General features: G+C 43.4%; 1 protein-coding gene across 2 annotated transcripts in view; it reads left to right on the forward strand.

Annotated features, from left to right (window-relative positions):
* Positions 1-1,372: 1,372 nt before the first annotated feature.
* atp6v1h (ATPase H+ transporting V1 subunit H) overlaps positions 1,373-16,082 on the forward strand; it is an 84,917-nt gene continuing 70,207 nt past the window's right edge. Inside the window, exons 1-4 of one of the 2 annotated variants that reach the window (XM_055634065.1) lie at positions 1,373-1,525; positions 4,293-4,419; positions 8,136-8,235; positions 12,572-12,661. In XM_055634065.1, the coding sequence (XP_055490040.1) occupies positions 4,316-4,419; positions 8,136-8,235; positions 12,572-12,661 (294 nt within the window). In that variant the 5' untranslated portion in view covers positions 1,373-1,525; positions 4,293-4,315. Of the gene's footprint in view, positions 1,526-1,800; positions 1,948-4,292; positions 4,420-8,135; positions 8,236-12,571; positions 12,662-16,082 lie in introns of those variants that run through there. The other variant, XM_055634066.1, reaches the window with a different exon arrangement.

Genomic DNA, 16,082 nt, shown 5'->3' on the forward strand with positions numbered 1-16,082 from the left:
TGGTGTAGAGAGAGTAGAGGAGAGGAGAGAGTATGCAGCCTTGCGATGCTCCTATGCTGAGTGTTTGCGGGTCCGAGATTAACTTTCCCAGCCTCACATGCTGCTTCCTGTCTGTCAGAAAGTTGGTGATCCACTGACAGAGAGGTTCAGGCACAGTCAACTCGGAAAGTTTGGAGTGTGGTAGCTCTGGCACAATGGTGTTGAATGCAGAGCTAAAATCAACAAACAGGATCCTCGCATAGATCCCCTGGCGGTCTAGGTGCTGTAGGATGAAGTGCAGGCCCAGGTTGACTGCATCATCCACAGATCTATTAGCCCAATATGCAAACTGCAGAGGGTCGAGCAGGGAGTTTGTGATATTTTTCAGCTTGGCCAGCAGAAGCCTTTCAAGGGTCTTCATGACTACAGAGGTCAATGCGACGGGCCTGTAATCATTAAGACTACATCATTATATTAGGATTACCTTAATCCAAATTTTATGTTGCGAAAAGATGATTTAGGCCCCATACGAACCGGCAGTGTTTTTCCTGCCGATATGGGGTTTAAATTCACTGCAACCGCAACGTTCCAATCGATCGGGTGCCACAAAATCCCACTCGCAAGATGATTAAAATGGCCATTAATTTACAGGAATTAAACACTAAATTCCTTCCATTTGGCCTATAAATTCATGACACTGAGATTTAAAAATCATGTTATATTATGAATGATTGTGTGAATGTTATTTGGACACTTAGGCTATTTAAAAATGTTAATCTTTTCTTAAGAAATGGATAGATGTTTAGATCTAGTAATTGCATTTTGAAATTGGCTCAATTAGGTAACTATTTATATGTTTTAATTTCAGGTCATCCAAGTAAGATTGTTTCAAATTTGTTTCAGAATGCTTCAATCTATAATAACTGAAAATGTCATTCAGTTCTCGTATTTTTTAATAAAATTATGGGCTTTTGACTGTCCTCGATCACAGCTTTTGTGTTAAGTCAATGGAAAAGCAGTACGGAACAAGATGCTAATTTCCGAGTATGAAATGGGCCATCACTTTTTTAATACTGAAGATATGAAAGTGAATTAGGTGTCAAATTAAACTTATTTTTATGTTTTATCTGATGGGATAAATTGCAGAATCTGAAAATGTTGTAACATTGCTACAGAGAGGGGTGACAGCGAGGATAGAGCGCCGCAGTGTTTTGTTTTTAAACCAAAAAATAGATTTATAGTATTTACAATACTAAATAATTCAAAAACAAAACCTACCACCATAGTACAAGTAAATCGAATATTCTTAAATAATTATACCCTCATCCTTATTAAGGATGCATTATGTGTTTGTATAATGATGGGTGCAGCAGCCTGTTGACAGGAGGTTGTGAACCAGCCCGCGCCAGACCAGGCTCGACTGTCCGGCACGGTCCCGCTGATCCAGGAGCCGCCGGATCATGTGACAGCTCACATGACAGCTCACATGATCCTGCCGCGCGCTCCACCGAGGGTTCCAAGGTGACGCGGCTGCATTCGTTCCGAGGTGAGTCTCGAGCTTTCTGTTTTCGAACCGCCGCGCGCGCCGCGACGTGTAACGGCGGCGCGAGGCCGAGGTCTGGGTCTGGGTCTGGGACTGGGACTGGGCCGGGTCCTGACCAGAGGCCGCCTCCGCCTCCGCCTCCGCCGCCTCACAGCTGGGAGCACGGCCTCGGCCTAGGCCGCAGTCGGTGTCCGCGCCGCCCGCCCGCTGTCACTGCGTCGGGCACCGGCTGCTCCAACTCCCACGTTACTCGAGCGATGCAGCAGCATCGAGCAGTTCTCCTGTCAGATGATAGACACAAAATCCTGTAGTAACTCAGCGGGACTGGCAGCATCTCTGGAGAAGGATTAGGTGACGAATCGTTTCCGGTCGAGACCCTTCTTCAGACTGAGAGTAGGGGGATGAGGGAGATATGGAAGGATAAGGTGTGTAAACGACAGATCAAAACAAAACATGTTCGCGGAAATGTAGAATGGTTCATTGTTAGCTGAGTGGAAGATGACAACGAGCATGCAATATAACATTTAATCAGGACAGTGAAACGTCGGATAACTAGGATGGGGGAAAGGGATGGAGAGAGCGGGAGAGTAAGGGTTACTTGAAGTTAGCGAAATCGATAATCATATTGCTGGGTTGTAAGCTGCCCAAGCGAAACTTTGAACAAGTTCTACTCTTCATCCTACACAGTTCTCATGTCAGCTCCGAGCTGGGCATCGCAACCTGTCTTGACCCGCTCTCTGTTGATGCGGCTCGTCTCCTGTCTGTTTTGACAACAATGCCGTCCCGAAGCTCATAACTGTTAGTCAACCAAGGTGTAGTTTGCATCTTTGCACATCCATCATTACATTTTTGATTTGGTTAACACTCGCCCATGACCAAGCTGATTTGCAATGAATTGCATTCAATACTTTAAGAAAGTGACTGCACTTTAGAACTACTTCATTAGATGTGAAGTTTTAGTTTGTCCCTTTTAGTTCAGTGTGTACATTGTTTATATTTGGTGAAATTATATTTCTGTCTTGTTTTACCTGATGAAGATTGTTAATACCTAAACAATCAGACTAATTAGATCAGTTTACCAGAGGGGGAAAAAAAAAACGACTTTCAGTGAACATTTGCTATTTGTACCTGGTGGTAAAAGAGGATTAGTGTCCAAGTTTGTTTTGCCATGGGAGTTAGAGGAGATACTCCCTTTCCACAAGGAGCTAGGAAGGAAAACATAATTTGGGAGAATTGCAATAACTGGGGGAGGGAAAGGTCTGGTGTGTCCTGTGAATCAGTGTGATCAGAAGTCCAAAGATCATTCTCAACTTGTGAACAAAAATCTAGCAGTTTGTCCCAACATTTCTGCCAGAATTCCAAACTTTGGCAATAGAAATTAAAGCTTTACATTCTATTTATAAAGTGGATCATTGTGTTGAAAGTACTTTATTAAAACCAAGGCATGGGTTAGAAATTCAAATGTGGTTATGTGCATAAATATAATGACAGTTACGTGTTGTATTTCTGAGATATAGAGCAGTATCTTTGACGTGTGATGGGCAGCTGCTATTTAAGTGAATTAAGACATTAAGAAGTTCATTAATTTGTAATGGATGCAACATCACTCATGGCTGGAATGAAGGCATTGTTCGTGTAAATTGCTCGTTCTAAAGGGCCTGTCCCACTTTCATGACCTAATTCACAACCTCTGCCGAGTTTGCCCTTGACTCATACTCACAGCATGGTCGTCTCGAGGTCGTAGGTAGGCCGTGGCAGGCCGTGATGCTAATTGTAGGTACTCATGGCATCAAGTAGGTTGGGGCGTTTTTTCTAGCATGATGAAAAATGTCCGCGAGTAAAAAAGGTTGTGAATTAGGTCGTGAAAGTGGGACAGGCCCTTAAGCTTCCTGCCAGTCTAGTTTCAGTCAAAAACCACTGAATCAAGCACTTGATCAACTAATCTTTATTTTAACAAAACAGAATTACAGTTCCCACCACTGTACCTAACCACTGTGGGTTCAATCCTCGTATCTACCTATTCAAGGCCGCTAGGCCTCGCTCAAACAGAGACACTCCAGAAGGTCACGCAGTCCCAAGCACTCTCCCAGAAGATCGACGCTGGACCTCGTGGTAGCGGACTTTTATAGGTCCCGGGACCTCGAGGGGCCGAACCAAATGGGGGTGGTCTCTTAACAATCCATTACAGATATCGATTAACCCCATACATAATAGACATTTCCCTAACCCAATAATACAGCATCCAATACGTTGTATAAGAAAGAAAGCTCTAGAGGAAGCAAATAAGAACAAACATTGAAACATGTGCCCTGAGAATCAAACAAAAGCCTCAAAACTCATTGGCTGGCGGTTCATTCTACAGCAAGACAATGATTCCAAACATACTGAGAGAGCAACAAAGGAGTTTTTTCAAAGTTAAAAAATGATCAATTCTAGGTTGCCCCAAATATTATGGAGGGCACTGTATGTGGCATATTATGTAGTATACATACCCTATGTACTTATGAAGAATTGTTAAGATTTTTAATTGCATCGTGTGTTGTTTTAATATATTTGATGTAATTTACACTAGCACCATTCATGCATTATGTATGGTGCTCTTCCTTGCAAATAGGACAAAGTATGACCATTTTTGAAAAGGAGATATTTTTCACTATTTGTAATGTTTCTTTTAAAGTTTTAGGATGGAGACATTAGAGAGACTGTGGCTGGATGCCCTGCTGGTTGTTAAGATGGTGAATACTCTCAGCAAATATCTTTTTATCTTTAGGCAACAATCAGTAGCTGAAGAAGATGGATATCAGAGGTGCTGTGGATGCTGCAGTTCCTACAAATATAATTGCTGCAAAAGCTGCTGAAGTTCGGGCAAATAAAGTCAACTGGCAATCTTATCTACAGTGAGCATTCTTTATTTAATTGTGATCACGTGTACTGTTGTAGGTAGGCAAAAATGCTGGAGAAACTCAGCGGGTGAGGCAACATCTATGGAGCGAAGGAATGGTGGTGGTGTGGTGTGGTGGGGGGGGGGGGGGGGGGGTGGGGGTGCCTGTCCGTGTGAGTTTCTCCAGCTTTTTTGTCTACCTTCAATTTTTCTAGCAACTGCAATCTTCAATTTGACTAATTCAATTCAATTTGCCCAAGGGTTCCAGATCTCCTCCATTCTGAATGGGTGCAGGGGTGGAGGGTGACGACAGGTGGAGAGATGGTGGGGAAACAGGAGCATACCGGGACATGTTGAATCAGTTGTGATCTTATTGAATGGCAATACTAGTTCAAGGGACTAATTGGGGGGAGAGTTCCTTTCGCAGCGTGTGGGGAGTCTGACCCGGGTCAGCATAGGCAGGAGCGTTGAGAAGCAGGGGCTCGAGGATCATGCCAGCACTCACTCACCGCTGCCGCGGTGCTCCGGGCGCGGAGCCACCGCATTGTGGCTGCCCCTGCCGCTTTCCAGCCTTGCTCATGTCAGCTACATTCCGCAAATCCTTAAATTCCGACTGCCTCCCGTGCTGCGCGACACTGCATGGCATTCACTGCCCGGTCCGTGTCTTTCAAGAGCAAAGATCATAGCCCGTTGTTCTGTCATCCATCGCCCGGTGACAGAACAACGGGCGGTGGAGTTTAGTCCTGTTTCAGCGCGAGTAACCTCAATTGGTCCCTTAAACGTGCTGACACAGGAGTAAGCTCCTCCACCTGCTGTCCTGTTATTCATCACCCGCTGACCCGCTCCGCTCTATGATCTTCGCGCTCGAGCTGGTCTCCTCACATAAAGGTGCAGTGGAATTTGATTTCGCGGTCAATGGCCGCTCGCAGCCACCCGAGCTACTTCCCTCCCCGGCCACAATGTGGTGGCTCCGCGCCCGGAGCGCCGCAGCAGCTGTGAGTGAATTGCTGGGATGATCCCCGACTCCCTCCTTCTCAACGTTTTGCCAACGCTGTGAAAGGAACACCGAGAGACAAAAAAGCACAAACACTCGGACATACCAAAAAAAGTCGAAGTAATGAACTCGCTGCTGGCAGGGCAGCCGACTCGCAGCACCCCCAACTGACCAGGGGTAGCCAAGTCTATCTTTCTTGGCTAACAATCTAACCTTCGGCCTCAAAGACGCAGGCAAATTTTCGTGCCTTATTTTTAAATAAAAAATAGCGTCTTCATTTCCGGGAAATACGGTAGTTATTTTGAAGACGAATAATTGCAATTATTGATATAAATATGTTTGTAAAGTAGACATTGCTGATGTGACATTGGCATTTGTTTGGGTATTTGTGGATCTCATCTGCAAAAACTACAAGAATGACATTTCGATGGTTTTTGATTTTGCATAGTTTTTGAATGGCATAGCTTGAATAAATACATAAATACATCACTGTCAGCTATTGCACTATTCTAAAAAATGAAAAAAAAATGCAGGTGCTGGAAAGTTAAGAAAACCAGGAATCACTGAAAAATCTCAGCAGGTTAAGCATCTTTGATCTGAGTCTTCAACTTGAACCATTAATTCTTTCTCTCTTCACAAATACTGCTTAACCTTAAATTTTTATTACACAGGTAGCGCTTAGAGATACTGTGCGGAAACTGGCTTTTTGGCCTACCGAGTCTGCGGCAACCTATGATCCCCACACACCAACACTATCCTACACACTGGGGACAATTTACCATTTTATTGAAGCTAACTAAGCCAAATCTGTATGTCATTGGAGTGTGGGAGGAAACTGGAATACCTGGAGAAAACCCATGTAGGTCAAGGGGAGAACATACAAACTCGTACAGATAGTACCCGTAGTCAGGATCAAAATTGGGTTTCTGGCACGGTAAAGCAGCAACTTTACCACTGCGCCACCGTGCCGCACCTTAAGTTCATGTTTTCTTACGTTTGGTGGTATTTTCTGTTATGAGAAATTCTTTGTAGTTCCAAGTTGTACACATAACCTGCTTGAGTTTATGATTTTTGATGATTCATTAAAAAAACAATGCACTGTGTTTCAACTTTTGAGGATTAATCTTTCATCACTGAATCTTGGAAGTGTACTTGGGGATGTTATACTATTGGAAGAAAAAGGTAGAGCATCTCCTGCTTCAAGTACCAATTTGACATTATTATCATTGTGATGATTTGTAGCCAGACATTGTTTGCAAGGATAGTGTTCTCAAATTAAATGCCAAAATTCAACCAAACTTACAGTGGCCAAGTGCTGAAATCTATTCGATAGCTGACATCCCAATTATATGAGAATCCCATCATGCTCCCTGGCCCAACCAGATTATTAACACACTTTAAAAATAATCAGAAACATCCAAATCTAAGACAATAGCAATTATAACATTTGTAAAATGTACCCCGAACATTTTTAAGATTTAAAAATTTAAATCAACAAGTTATGTTTGTTGATATAATTTTCCCTGTATTGAGAGGAAAGGGGGTGGGGGTTCTGTGCGATGTTCAAGCTAGCCAAGATGTTTTTGTGAGTTTTCTATTTCTATGTGGCGGGGAATATATTGGACTACTGACTTTTTTAAATTTCACGTTGATGCGACAAAACTAAATTTGTTCAGGATGATGTATGAAATGTCAAGAATGTTTCGGAAATACCATTATTTGTCCTCTCTCTTGCCCTTCCCCACTGCACCTTGCCTCCTCACCATCCTGCTAGAAAACCTAGATCCTAGCCATTAACCTGTATCAATCTCTTTTTTCATTTGGTTTTTCCATCAATCTAAATATAAATTTTGTTCACATTTGAACTCTCAATATCCTTTTCAGCATAGCAATTGGCATTTCAATGTATATTGAAACAGGAAGTGACACAGCTGGTGTCCTGGTGCCATCTCAACAACCTGGAGCTCAATGCTCTTAAGACAGTGGAATTAATAGTAGACTTTAGGAGAGCTCCCCCTTCCCTCACCACACTCACCATCAACAACACCACAGTCGCATCTGTGGAGTCTTTTAAGTTCCTGGGAACCATCATCTCCAAGGACCTTAAATGGGGGGCTACCATCGACTCCACAGTCAAAAAAGTACAATAGAGGATGTACTTCCTGCGGCAGCTAAGAAAGCACAATCTGCCGAAGGCAATGATGGTCCAATTCTATACAGTGTCTGTCCTCACCTTCTCTTTTTGGCTCGGCCACCAAGCACGACATCTGGAGGCTGCAGTGAACCGTTCAATCAGCTGAGAAGGTTATTGGCTGCAACCTTCCCTCCATTGGCGAACTGTACACGGCAAGGGCCAGGAAGCGAGCGACTAAGATCTTCTCTGACCCCTCTCACCCTGGCCACAAACTCTTTGAATCGCTTCCCTCTGGAAGGCGACTCCGGACTGCCAAAGCTGCCTCAGCCAGACATAAAAACAGCTTTTTTCCAGAGTAGTAGCACTACTCAATAACCTAAAATCTGTAGCCTCCTTTCGCTCTGGTATTTTATTTAATTCACATGTTTAACCGATAATGTTTTATTATTAATGTTTAATGTTTTATGTGTCATTCCTAACTATCACTGTATGTCATATTATCACTTGCGGGCGGAACACCAAGGCAAATGTCTTGTATGTCAATACTTGGTCAACAAACTTATTCATTCATTCATATATCTGCCAATAATTGTGCTCTTCTCAGGGGGCAGATGATTTCCAATGAAGATTGTGAGTTCATTAAAAAGTATGAAGCTGCTCGTTCAGAAGATAAACAGCGGATACTGGATAATGAGGGCCATCAGGTAAAATTTGCACTTTGTGCATTTATTTTCTCATTGTTATTATAACTTGGAAAATTATTATGGTCTAAAAAAGTCCATGTTGATGGATGGGATGCATTTTTGTATTTTTATTCCATATTATTGAAATAAAAATGATAATGTGCCTTTTAAGAACAGCATGTACAATATAAGTAGACTTTAAATATATTGTTGTACCAGCCATTGCTGCTAGTTGTGTTAATTGCCTTCAATAAAGGATGTTTGTTGACATCTTTACCTTTTTGTTTCTACATTTAGTAAGCATCAGTACTACCAAATCTACAGACCCTGAATCGCCAATGAGGGTGGGATGTTGCTGTTTTTGAAAGAGTAGCAGGGCAGTAAACAAATCTGAAATTAATAGAAAGAAGGCCTTTTTAGTTAAAATAGTGACAATGGAAGGTATTTGAGTGGAAGTGATCTCGGGAACGTATTGTGTCTGGTGACCATTTGCAAAAGGTAGTGATATTGTTGATAGAAATAATCCATGTCGAAAGTTGTTGCAGTCTACAGATGAGGAAGGTGGCACGGTAGAGTTGCTGCCTTACAGCAAATGCAGCACCGGAGACCCGGGTTTGATCCCGACTACAGGTGTTTGTCTGTACGGAGTTTGTACGTTCTCCCCGTGACCTGCGTTGGTTTTGTCCGAGATCTTTGGTTTCCTCCCACACTCCAAAGACGTACAGGTATGTAGGTTGATTGGCTTGGTAAATGTAAAAAAAATGTCCCTAATGTAGGATAGTATTAATATGCAGGGATCGCTGGTCGGTGTGGACTCGATGGGCCGAAGGGGCTGTTTTCACGCTGTATCCTTAAAGAAAAAGATCCCTGACAGGAAGATTGTAAATACGGTGCATTCAGAAAGTATTCAGACCCTTTCATTTTTTCAACATTTTGTAACGTTACGGCCTTATTTTAAAATGGATTAAAACATTTTCTTTATCATCAATCTCACAAAAATACCCCAGAATGAAGAAGCAAAAACGTTAGAAATTTTTGCAAAGTAATTAAAAATAAATAACTGAAATATTCCATTTGCATAAGTATTCAGACCCTTTGCTTTGACACTCAAAATTGAGCTTGGGTTCATCCTGTTTCCATTGATTATCCTTGAGATGTTTCTACAACTTGATTGGAGTCCACCAGTGGTAAATTAAATTGATTGAGCATGATTTGGAAGGACACACATCTGTCTATATAAGGTCCCACAGTTGACACTGCATTTCAGAGCAAAAACCAAGCCATGAAGATGAAGGAATTGTCCGTAGACCTCAGAGACAGGATTGTGTCGAGACACAGATTTGGGGAAGGGTATAAACCAATTTCTGCAGCATTGCAGGTCCCGAAAAGCACAGTGGACTGTCATTCTTAAATGGAAGAACTTTGGAAGCACCAGGCCACTTCATAGAGCTGGCCGCCCGGCAAACTGAGCAATCGAGGGAGTAGGACCTTGGTCAGGGAGTTGACGAAGAACCCGATGGTCACTCTGACAGAGCTCCAGAGTTCCCCTGTGGGTAATTGGTTGAGTACCGCAGATATAGTTGTCCTTCCGGAAGGTTCTCCCAACCTTCCCGAAGGACAACTATATCTGCGGCACTCCACCAATCAGGCCTTTATCGTAGAGTGGCCGGACAGATGTCACTCCTCAGTAAAAGGCACATGACAACGAGCTTGGAGTTTGTCAATAGGTTGGTTTCTCTGGTGCTCTGGTCTGATGAAACCAAGATTGAACTCTTTGGCCTGAATACCAAGCGTCATGTCTGGAGGAAACCAGTCACCGCTCATCACCTAGCCTATACCATACTTAAGGATAAAGGGGAAATCCTTTAAAACCGAGATGAGAAGAACTTTTTTCACGCAGAGAGTGGTGAATCTCTGGAACTCTCTGCCACAGAGGGTAGTTGAGGCCAGTTCATTGGCTGTATTTAAGAGGGAGTTAGATGTGGCCCTTGTGGCTAAGGGGATCAGGGGGTATGGAGAGAAGGCAGGTACGGGATACTGAGTTGGATGATCAGCCATGATCATATTGAATGGCGGTGCAGGCTCGAAGGGCCGAATGGCCTACTCCTGCACCTAATTTCTATGTTTCTATGTTTCTATCACCTAGCCTATACCATACCTACGATGAAGCATGGTGATGGCAGCATCATGCTGTGGGGATGTTTTTCAGCGGCAGGAACTGGGAGACTAGTCAGGATCGAGGGAAAGATGAACGGAGCAAAGTACAGAGAGAACCTTTATGAAAACCTGCTCCAGAGCATTCTGGACCTGGGTCTGGGGCAGAGGTTCACCTTCCAACAGGACAACGACCCTAAGCACACAGCAAGACATCACAGGAGTTGCTTTGTGACAAGTCTGTGAATGTCCTTGAGTGGCCCAGCCAGAGCCCGGACTTGAACCTGATTGAACATGGGAGGGACCTGAAAATAGCTGTGCATCGACGCTCCCCATCCAACCTGACAGAGCTTGAGAAGATCCGCAGAGAAGAATGGGGGAAATTACCCAAATACAGCTGTGCCAAGCTTGTAGCGTCATACCCAAGAAGACTTGAGGCTATAATCACTGCCAAACGAAGTACTGAGTAAAGGGTCTGAATACTTATGTAAATGTGATATATCAGTTATTTCATTTTAATTACTTAGCAAAAATTTCAAAACGCCTGTTTTCACGTTTTTATTATGTGTAGGTTGATGATAATAAAAATGAATTTAATCCATTTTAGATTAAGGTAACGTGGGGTTAAAATGTGGAAAAAGTGAAGGGGTCTGAAAACTTTCTAAATGCACTGTACCTTTAAGGCAAAAATTGTCAATTAAGACAGAGAAGAATGATGTTGGGCAGTTGTATTGCATGAACTCCCTGAGGTTATGGGGAAAAACTTATTACTATCAGCAATGAGGCCAGTGTACCTGGATTAGTGCACCAGGTTTGTAAAGAGAGCTCCCGACCTTTGGTTTCTTCCCATTCTCCAGTATCTTCAATTGCTATCCCTATGTGAGTTGTTCCCTTTGTGAAGCATTTTGATTTACTGTGTAGGTCGTGCCCATGTTAGACTTTTCCCAAATGCAACTAAATGTCAGGGATTTTGGGGCAAAGGCAGGAGAATGGAGCTGAGAGGGAAAGATAGATCAGCCATGATTGAATGGCAGAGTAGACCAGATGGGCTGAATGGCCGTATTCTGCTCCTGGAACTTATGAACATATGAATTGTGTCTTTATATTATATTTGTCAGGGAATTGTATAGCATGGTTGGAAAATCTCTCTTTTTCGTTCAATACTTTAGATTCTCAACTTGTGAACCTTTGCATTTATCAGTATTAAATTCCATCAACCATTCCTTGGCCTACCTGCCCAATCAATCAAGATCCTACTGTAAATTTTGACAACTATCTTCACTATGTACAAAAACGCCCACTTAAGTGTCATCTGCAAATTTGCCAATCATGCCATGTACGTTCCCATTCAAATCATTGATATAGATGACAAACAGCAATGGATCACCTGCACCACACCCTGACGCACACCACTAGTTACAAGCCTCCAGTCCAAAACACCTTCCACCATCGCCCTCTGCTTCCTTTCATGGAGCCAATTTTCTATCCATTCAGCTTTCTCCCCTTGGATCCCTTGCACTGAAACTTTCCAGAGCTACCATGAGGAACCTTGCCGAATGCCTTGTTAAAATCCATCTATACAATGTCTACAGCTCTGCCCTCATCAACCTTCAAGAAACTCAGATTCGTAAGACCTGACCTCCCTCATGCAAAACCATGCTAACTATCCCTAATCCATCAAAGTGCATGTATATCTCTCCATTCATAGGAAGCTCCATTGTTCAGACCGTAAGGTCTGAATGACAATAAAGGATCTATCTATCTACCAGTAACTTTCCAAAAAGCCACAGCCTTTTCCCTGCACCCCTTTTGATTAGAGGCACAACATTTACCACCCTCTAATCTTCCGGTACCTCACCTGTATTTAATGGTGATTCGTAAATCTCAGCCAGGGCACTGGCAATTTTATCTCTAGCTTTCCATAGTTTCCTTGGATATATCTGATCAGTATTTGATTTTTGTTTCTTCAACAGATTTTCGTCTCTCTGTGTAAATATTTGGGGGGGAAACAACATGATCAGAACTTGATCAGAGTTGGTATATAACATTGCCCATTAAAGTCATTAGGACAAGTGTTTTGGGTGGTATGCTGTCATTATTAATGCATTGTATATTTTGAAATGTTTGCAAATGTGCAATTTCAATTTCATTTTTGAAACATTTTTTGTACTTTATGCTTAAAAAAAGTATTTTTATTTTTTAGTGTGCCAAAACCTTTTTAAATTTAATGACACATATTTCCAAGGAGCAAACTGTGCAGTACATCTTGACACTGATTGATGACATGTTGCAGGTACGTATACAATTGCAAGATCATTTTTTGCATAAATTGAATCTATTTTAAATCATGTCTTTGTTTCTGCGGCATGAATTTGATGAATACCAATGTAAGCGATGAGCATTTGTTTTGAATGTAAAAAGAGTACAACATTTGGTAGAATTGTTAAAACCAGAAGTTCACTTTGGAAACCTTTTTAATTCTGTGATCTGACGTAAGATCTTCAGCTTTAATTCAGGAAGGTTATTGGATGGTAAATTCAAAATAAATGCCTGCATTAAATTATATTTCATAATTTATAAAATGGGACTGATCCAGGATTTTACTGTTTTCAAATACCTTTATTCCCAATTAATTTAGCACAAAAATTGCAATTTTTCAAACCTTTCTAAGGATGTATTTTTGCAACTTCATTTGTACAGGTGCACAACCTTTTATCCGAAAGCCTTGGGACCAGACACTTTTCGTAATTCAGAATTTTTCGGCTTTCGGAATGGAAGATTTTTAGCGTAGATTTTAACGGCTGGCGCAGTGGTAGAGTGCTCGGCTCATATCCGCAAGGTCACGAGTTTGCGCCTCGATCCCGGCAGTTACTCGATCGCGAGTTTGAGTCTTCAATGTAGTTTTTTCTTGCAGAATAGGAGAGAATAGGGAGGGTTAGGCTGGGATCATTCTCTGCGAGATGATCTTAGTGCGGGAGACAAGTGTAGGAGAGGTGTACTGACTGTGTGGGCAGAACTTTGGAAGTGATTGCCCACCATTCTCAAAAGCCGCTGTGTCTCCCTGTCCCTCCAACTCCAGAGGAATCTGCTCCGCGATGGGCCGCTACGGCGACAAGTGGCAGTTTGCCTACAGTCCGAGCTGCGCCTCCTCATCCGCAACCGGGGTTTCTCTGGAGTTGGAGTGGGGCTGGGCTAGAGTTGTTGCTGGCTGTGAGTCTCTGGGATCTCTGTGCTTGCAGTGGGCCTGGGGGTCGGTGTCCCGATGAGGGGGCGCAGCTCGGGCTGTGGGCGAACTGCCACTTGTCGCTGTAGCGGCCCATCGGGGAGCGGCTTCTGGTGGTCCTGACGTCTCAGCTCCTGTCCAGGGGGATGGCCGGAGATGTCAGGACCAACAAGAACCCGCTCCCCGATGCGCCGCTACAGCGACAAGTGGCAGTTCGTCCACAGCCCGAGCTGCGCCCCCTCATCCGCAACCCGGGTTCCTCTGGAGTTGGAGCGGGGCTGGGCTAGAGTTGCTGCTGGCTGTGAGTCTCTGGGATCTCCGTGCTTGCAGTCGGTGTCCCGTTGGTCCTGATGTCTCCGGCCACCCCCCTGGAATGGAGCTGAGACTGGGAACTGTACTGCCCTTGCCCCCTCCCTCTGCAACTGCAAACAACCCCACAGTTCCCAGTCTCAGCTCCTGTACAGAGGGGTGGCCAGAGACGTCACCGCCCGAGCTGCGTCCCCTCATCCGCAACCCCAAGACCAAGACGTACCTTGCACACCATCAGCTTCTGTCCCTACGGGGAGCGTGTTCCTCTGGAGTTGGAACGGGGCTGGGCTGCTGCTGGCTGTGGGTCTCTGGGATCTCCGTGCTTGCAGTGGGCTTGGGGGCCGGTGTCCCGTTGGTCCTGATGTCTCCGGTGACTGGCACTGACCTGCTGGCAACTCCGACGTGAAGACAGTGCAAAGCCCCCGCGCCGGTGCAATGGGCGGGAGCTGGAGAGGGGAGGGAAGGGGTCACACACATGGCCGGGAAGCAGAGGGGTGTAGGTGGGGTGAAACTGAAGGGAGCGACAATCTGCTGCTGCCTGCCCGCTGTTAAAAAGTTCCCACGCAAGATTCACGATACACTGTGTATCGTGAGTCTACCGTGGGAACTTTTTAACTCAGCGGGCAGGCAGCAGCAGATTGTCAATTATTAACCTTCCCGCGCAATATACCCTCACCGTCTCTTTTATGAATGGGGATTTAGTTCCCCTTTCTTCGAGGACTGACCGGAGGTTCCGCTGTCACCTCTGCGGGCCGCCCTTGGTGAACGTCTTCAAAGACCTTTCTTCAAGGACTGAAAAAAATTCCGCTATTCGGAGCTTTTCGTTATTTGGAACTTCGGATAAAAGGTTGTGCACCTGTAGCTCCATTTCATTCAGCTCAACACTTTGATTTGTTTTCCCCCTTATGTTGATTAAGAGTATACTAAGTTGTTTTGCCTATTTTCAGTCATCCAGTCATTCCTTTGAAAGCAGGGATTAGTTTTGTTTCTCCAATTAGTGGCTATTTTAATCAAAAATATTTTTTCTAACCCCAAACCAACCCATTATAGCATCTTAATCCTGTATGATTAAGTGGTTGCATTTGGACCTTCAACAATTGCACATTTTAGCACTATTTCTGCTCAATCTTTCTTTCCCGAACTGATAATCTTTTTTCATTGTCCGAAAACTATTGGAGATAAATTATGTCTGAAGACATACTGAATTAGAGTCATAAAACATGGAAACGGGCCCTTTGGGCCACCTTGCCCATGTTGATCAAGATGTCCCACCTGTCCATGTTTGGGCCATATCCCTCTAAACCTTTCCCATCCATGTACCTGTTGAAATGTGTTTTAAAAGTACTAAATAGGAAAGTAAAGATTCAGGGGAATCTTTTATATTGAACAGGGCTCTCATTTAACTTTTTTTCCCTGTTGCCAGCTGGGCAACCTAGGCAGCTTTTTAGGTTGCCAAATGACAGTTTATTTGGTCATTTAAGACGGCTTGTATGACGCGTGCGATAATGTGCTCGGACGAAGTGCGTAGTTACCAGTCGGAATTATGCTCAATGAAGCATTCACATATTATTTCTGCTTCAAATAAAGTCACAAACTAAACATATTCACCAATCAAGACATGATATATACCACAATGACATGCAGCAAAATTATAAACAGTATCTCAACTCTTTTTACACGTAGCAATTAATGCAAATTTCTATTATTTCTTTCCACTTCCAAACAAAAATGTGGTTGGATTACTCAGCGTATGATCAACCTATGTCAATAAATCCTGAACCATAGTAACATATATGCTTAACCATGCACACCACAGATTGATGCAAGCATGCTCTCTGTGAAAGACCAAAAATTATCATGACATGGCCATAGCATGGGGTCATTATTGCGATTGGTACAGAAACACTCTCGCTTCCCACATAATTTATCCACAACAAAATATACAGGTTGCAAGAAAATATCAAAACTACATTTTATGATAATAGTTGTTAAAACCGACTATACCCATCTGACAGGTTAAACATCACACTAACTGACAAGAGATGGTCAAAGGACATAACTGCAGCAAATGGTCTTTTGGTAATATGTTTAAAGGTGTCAAAACGCCACATTACCGGACATTCAGATTAGATGTATGTGTTATGAACAGCAATGAAGATACCCAATTTGTACGCACCAGATT

The sequence above is a fragment of the Leucoraja erinacea genome, chromosome 4, assembly GCF_028641065.1.
Source record: "Leucoraja erinacea ecotype New England chromosome 4, Leri_hhj_1, whole genome shotgun sequence".
Classification (NCBI taxonomy): Eukaryota; Metazoa; Chordata; class Chondrichthyes; order Rajiformes; family Rajidae; genus Leucoraja; species Leucoraja erinaceus.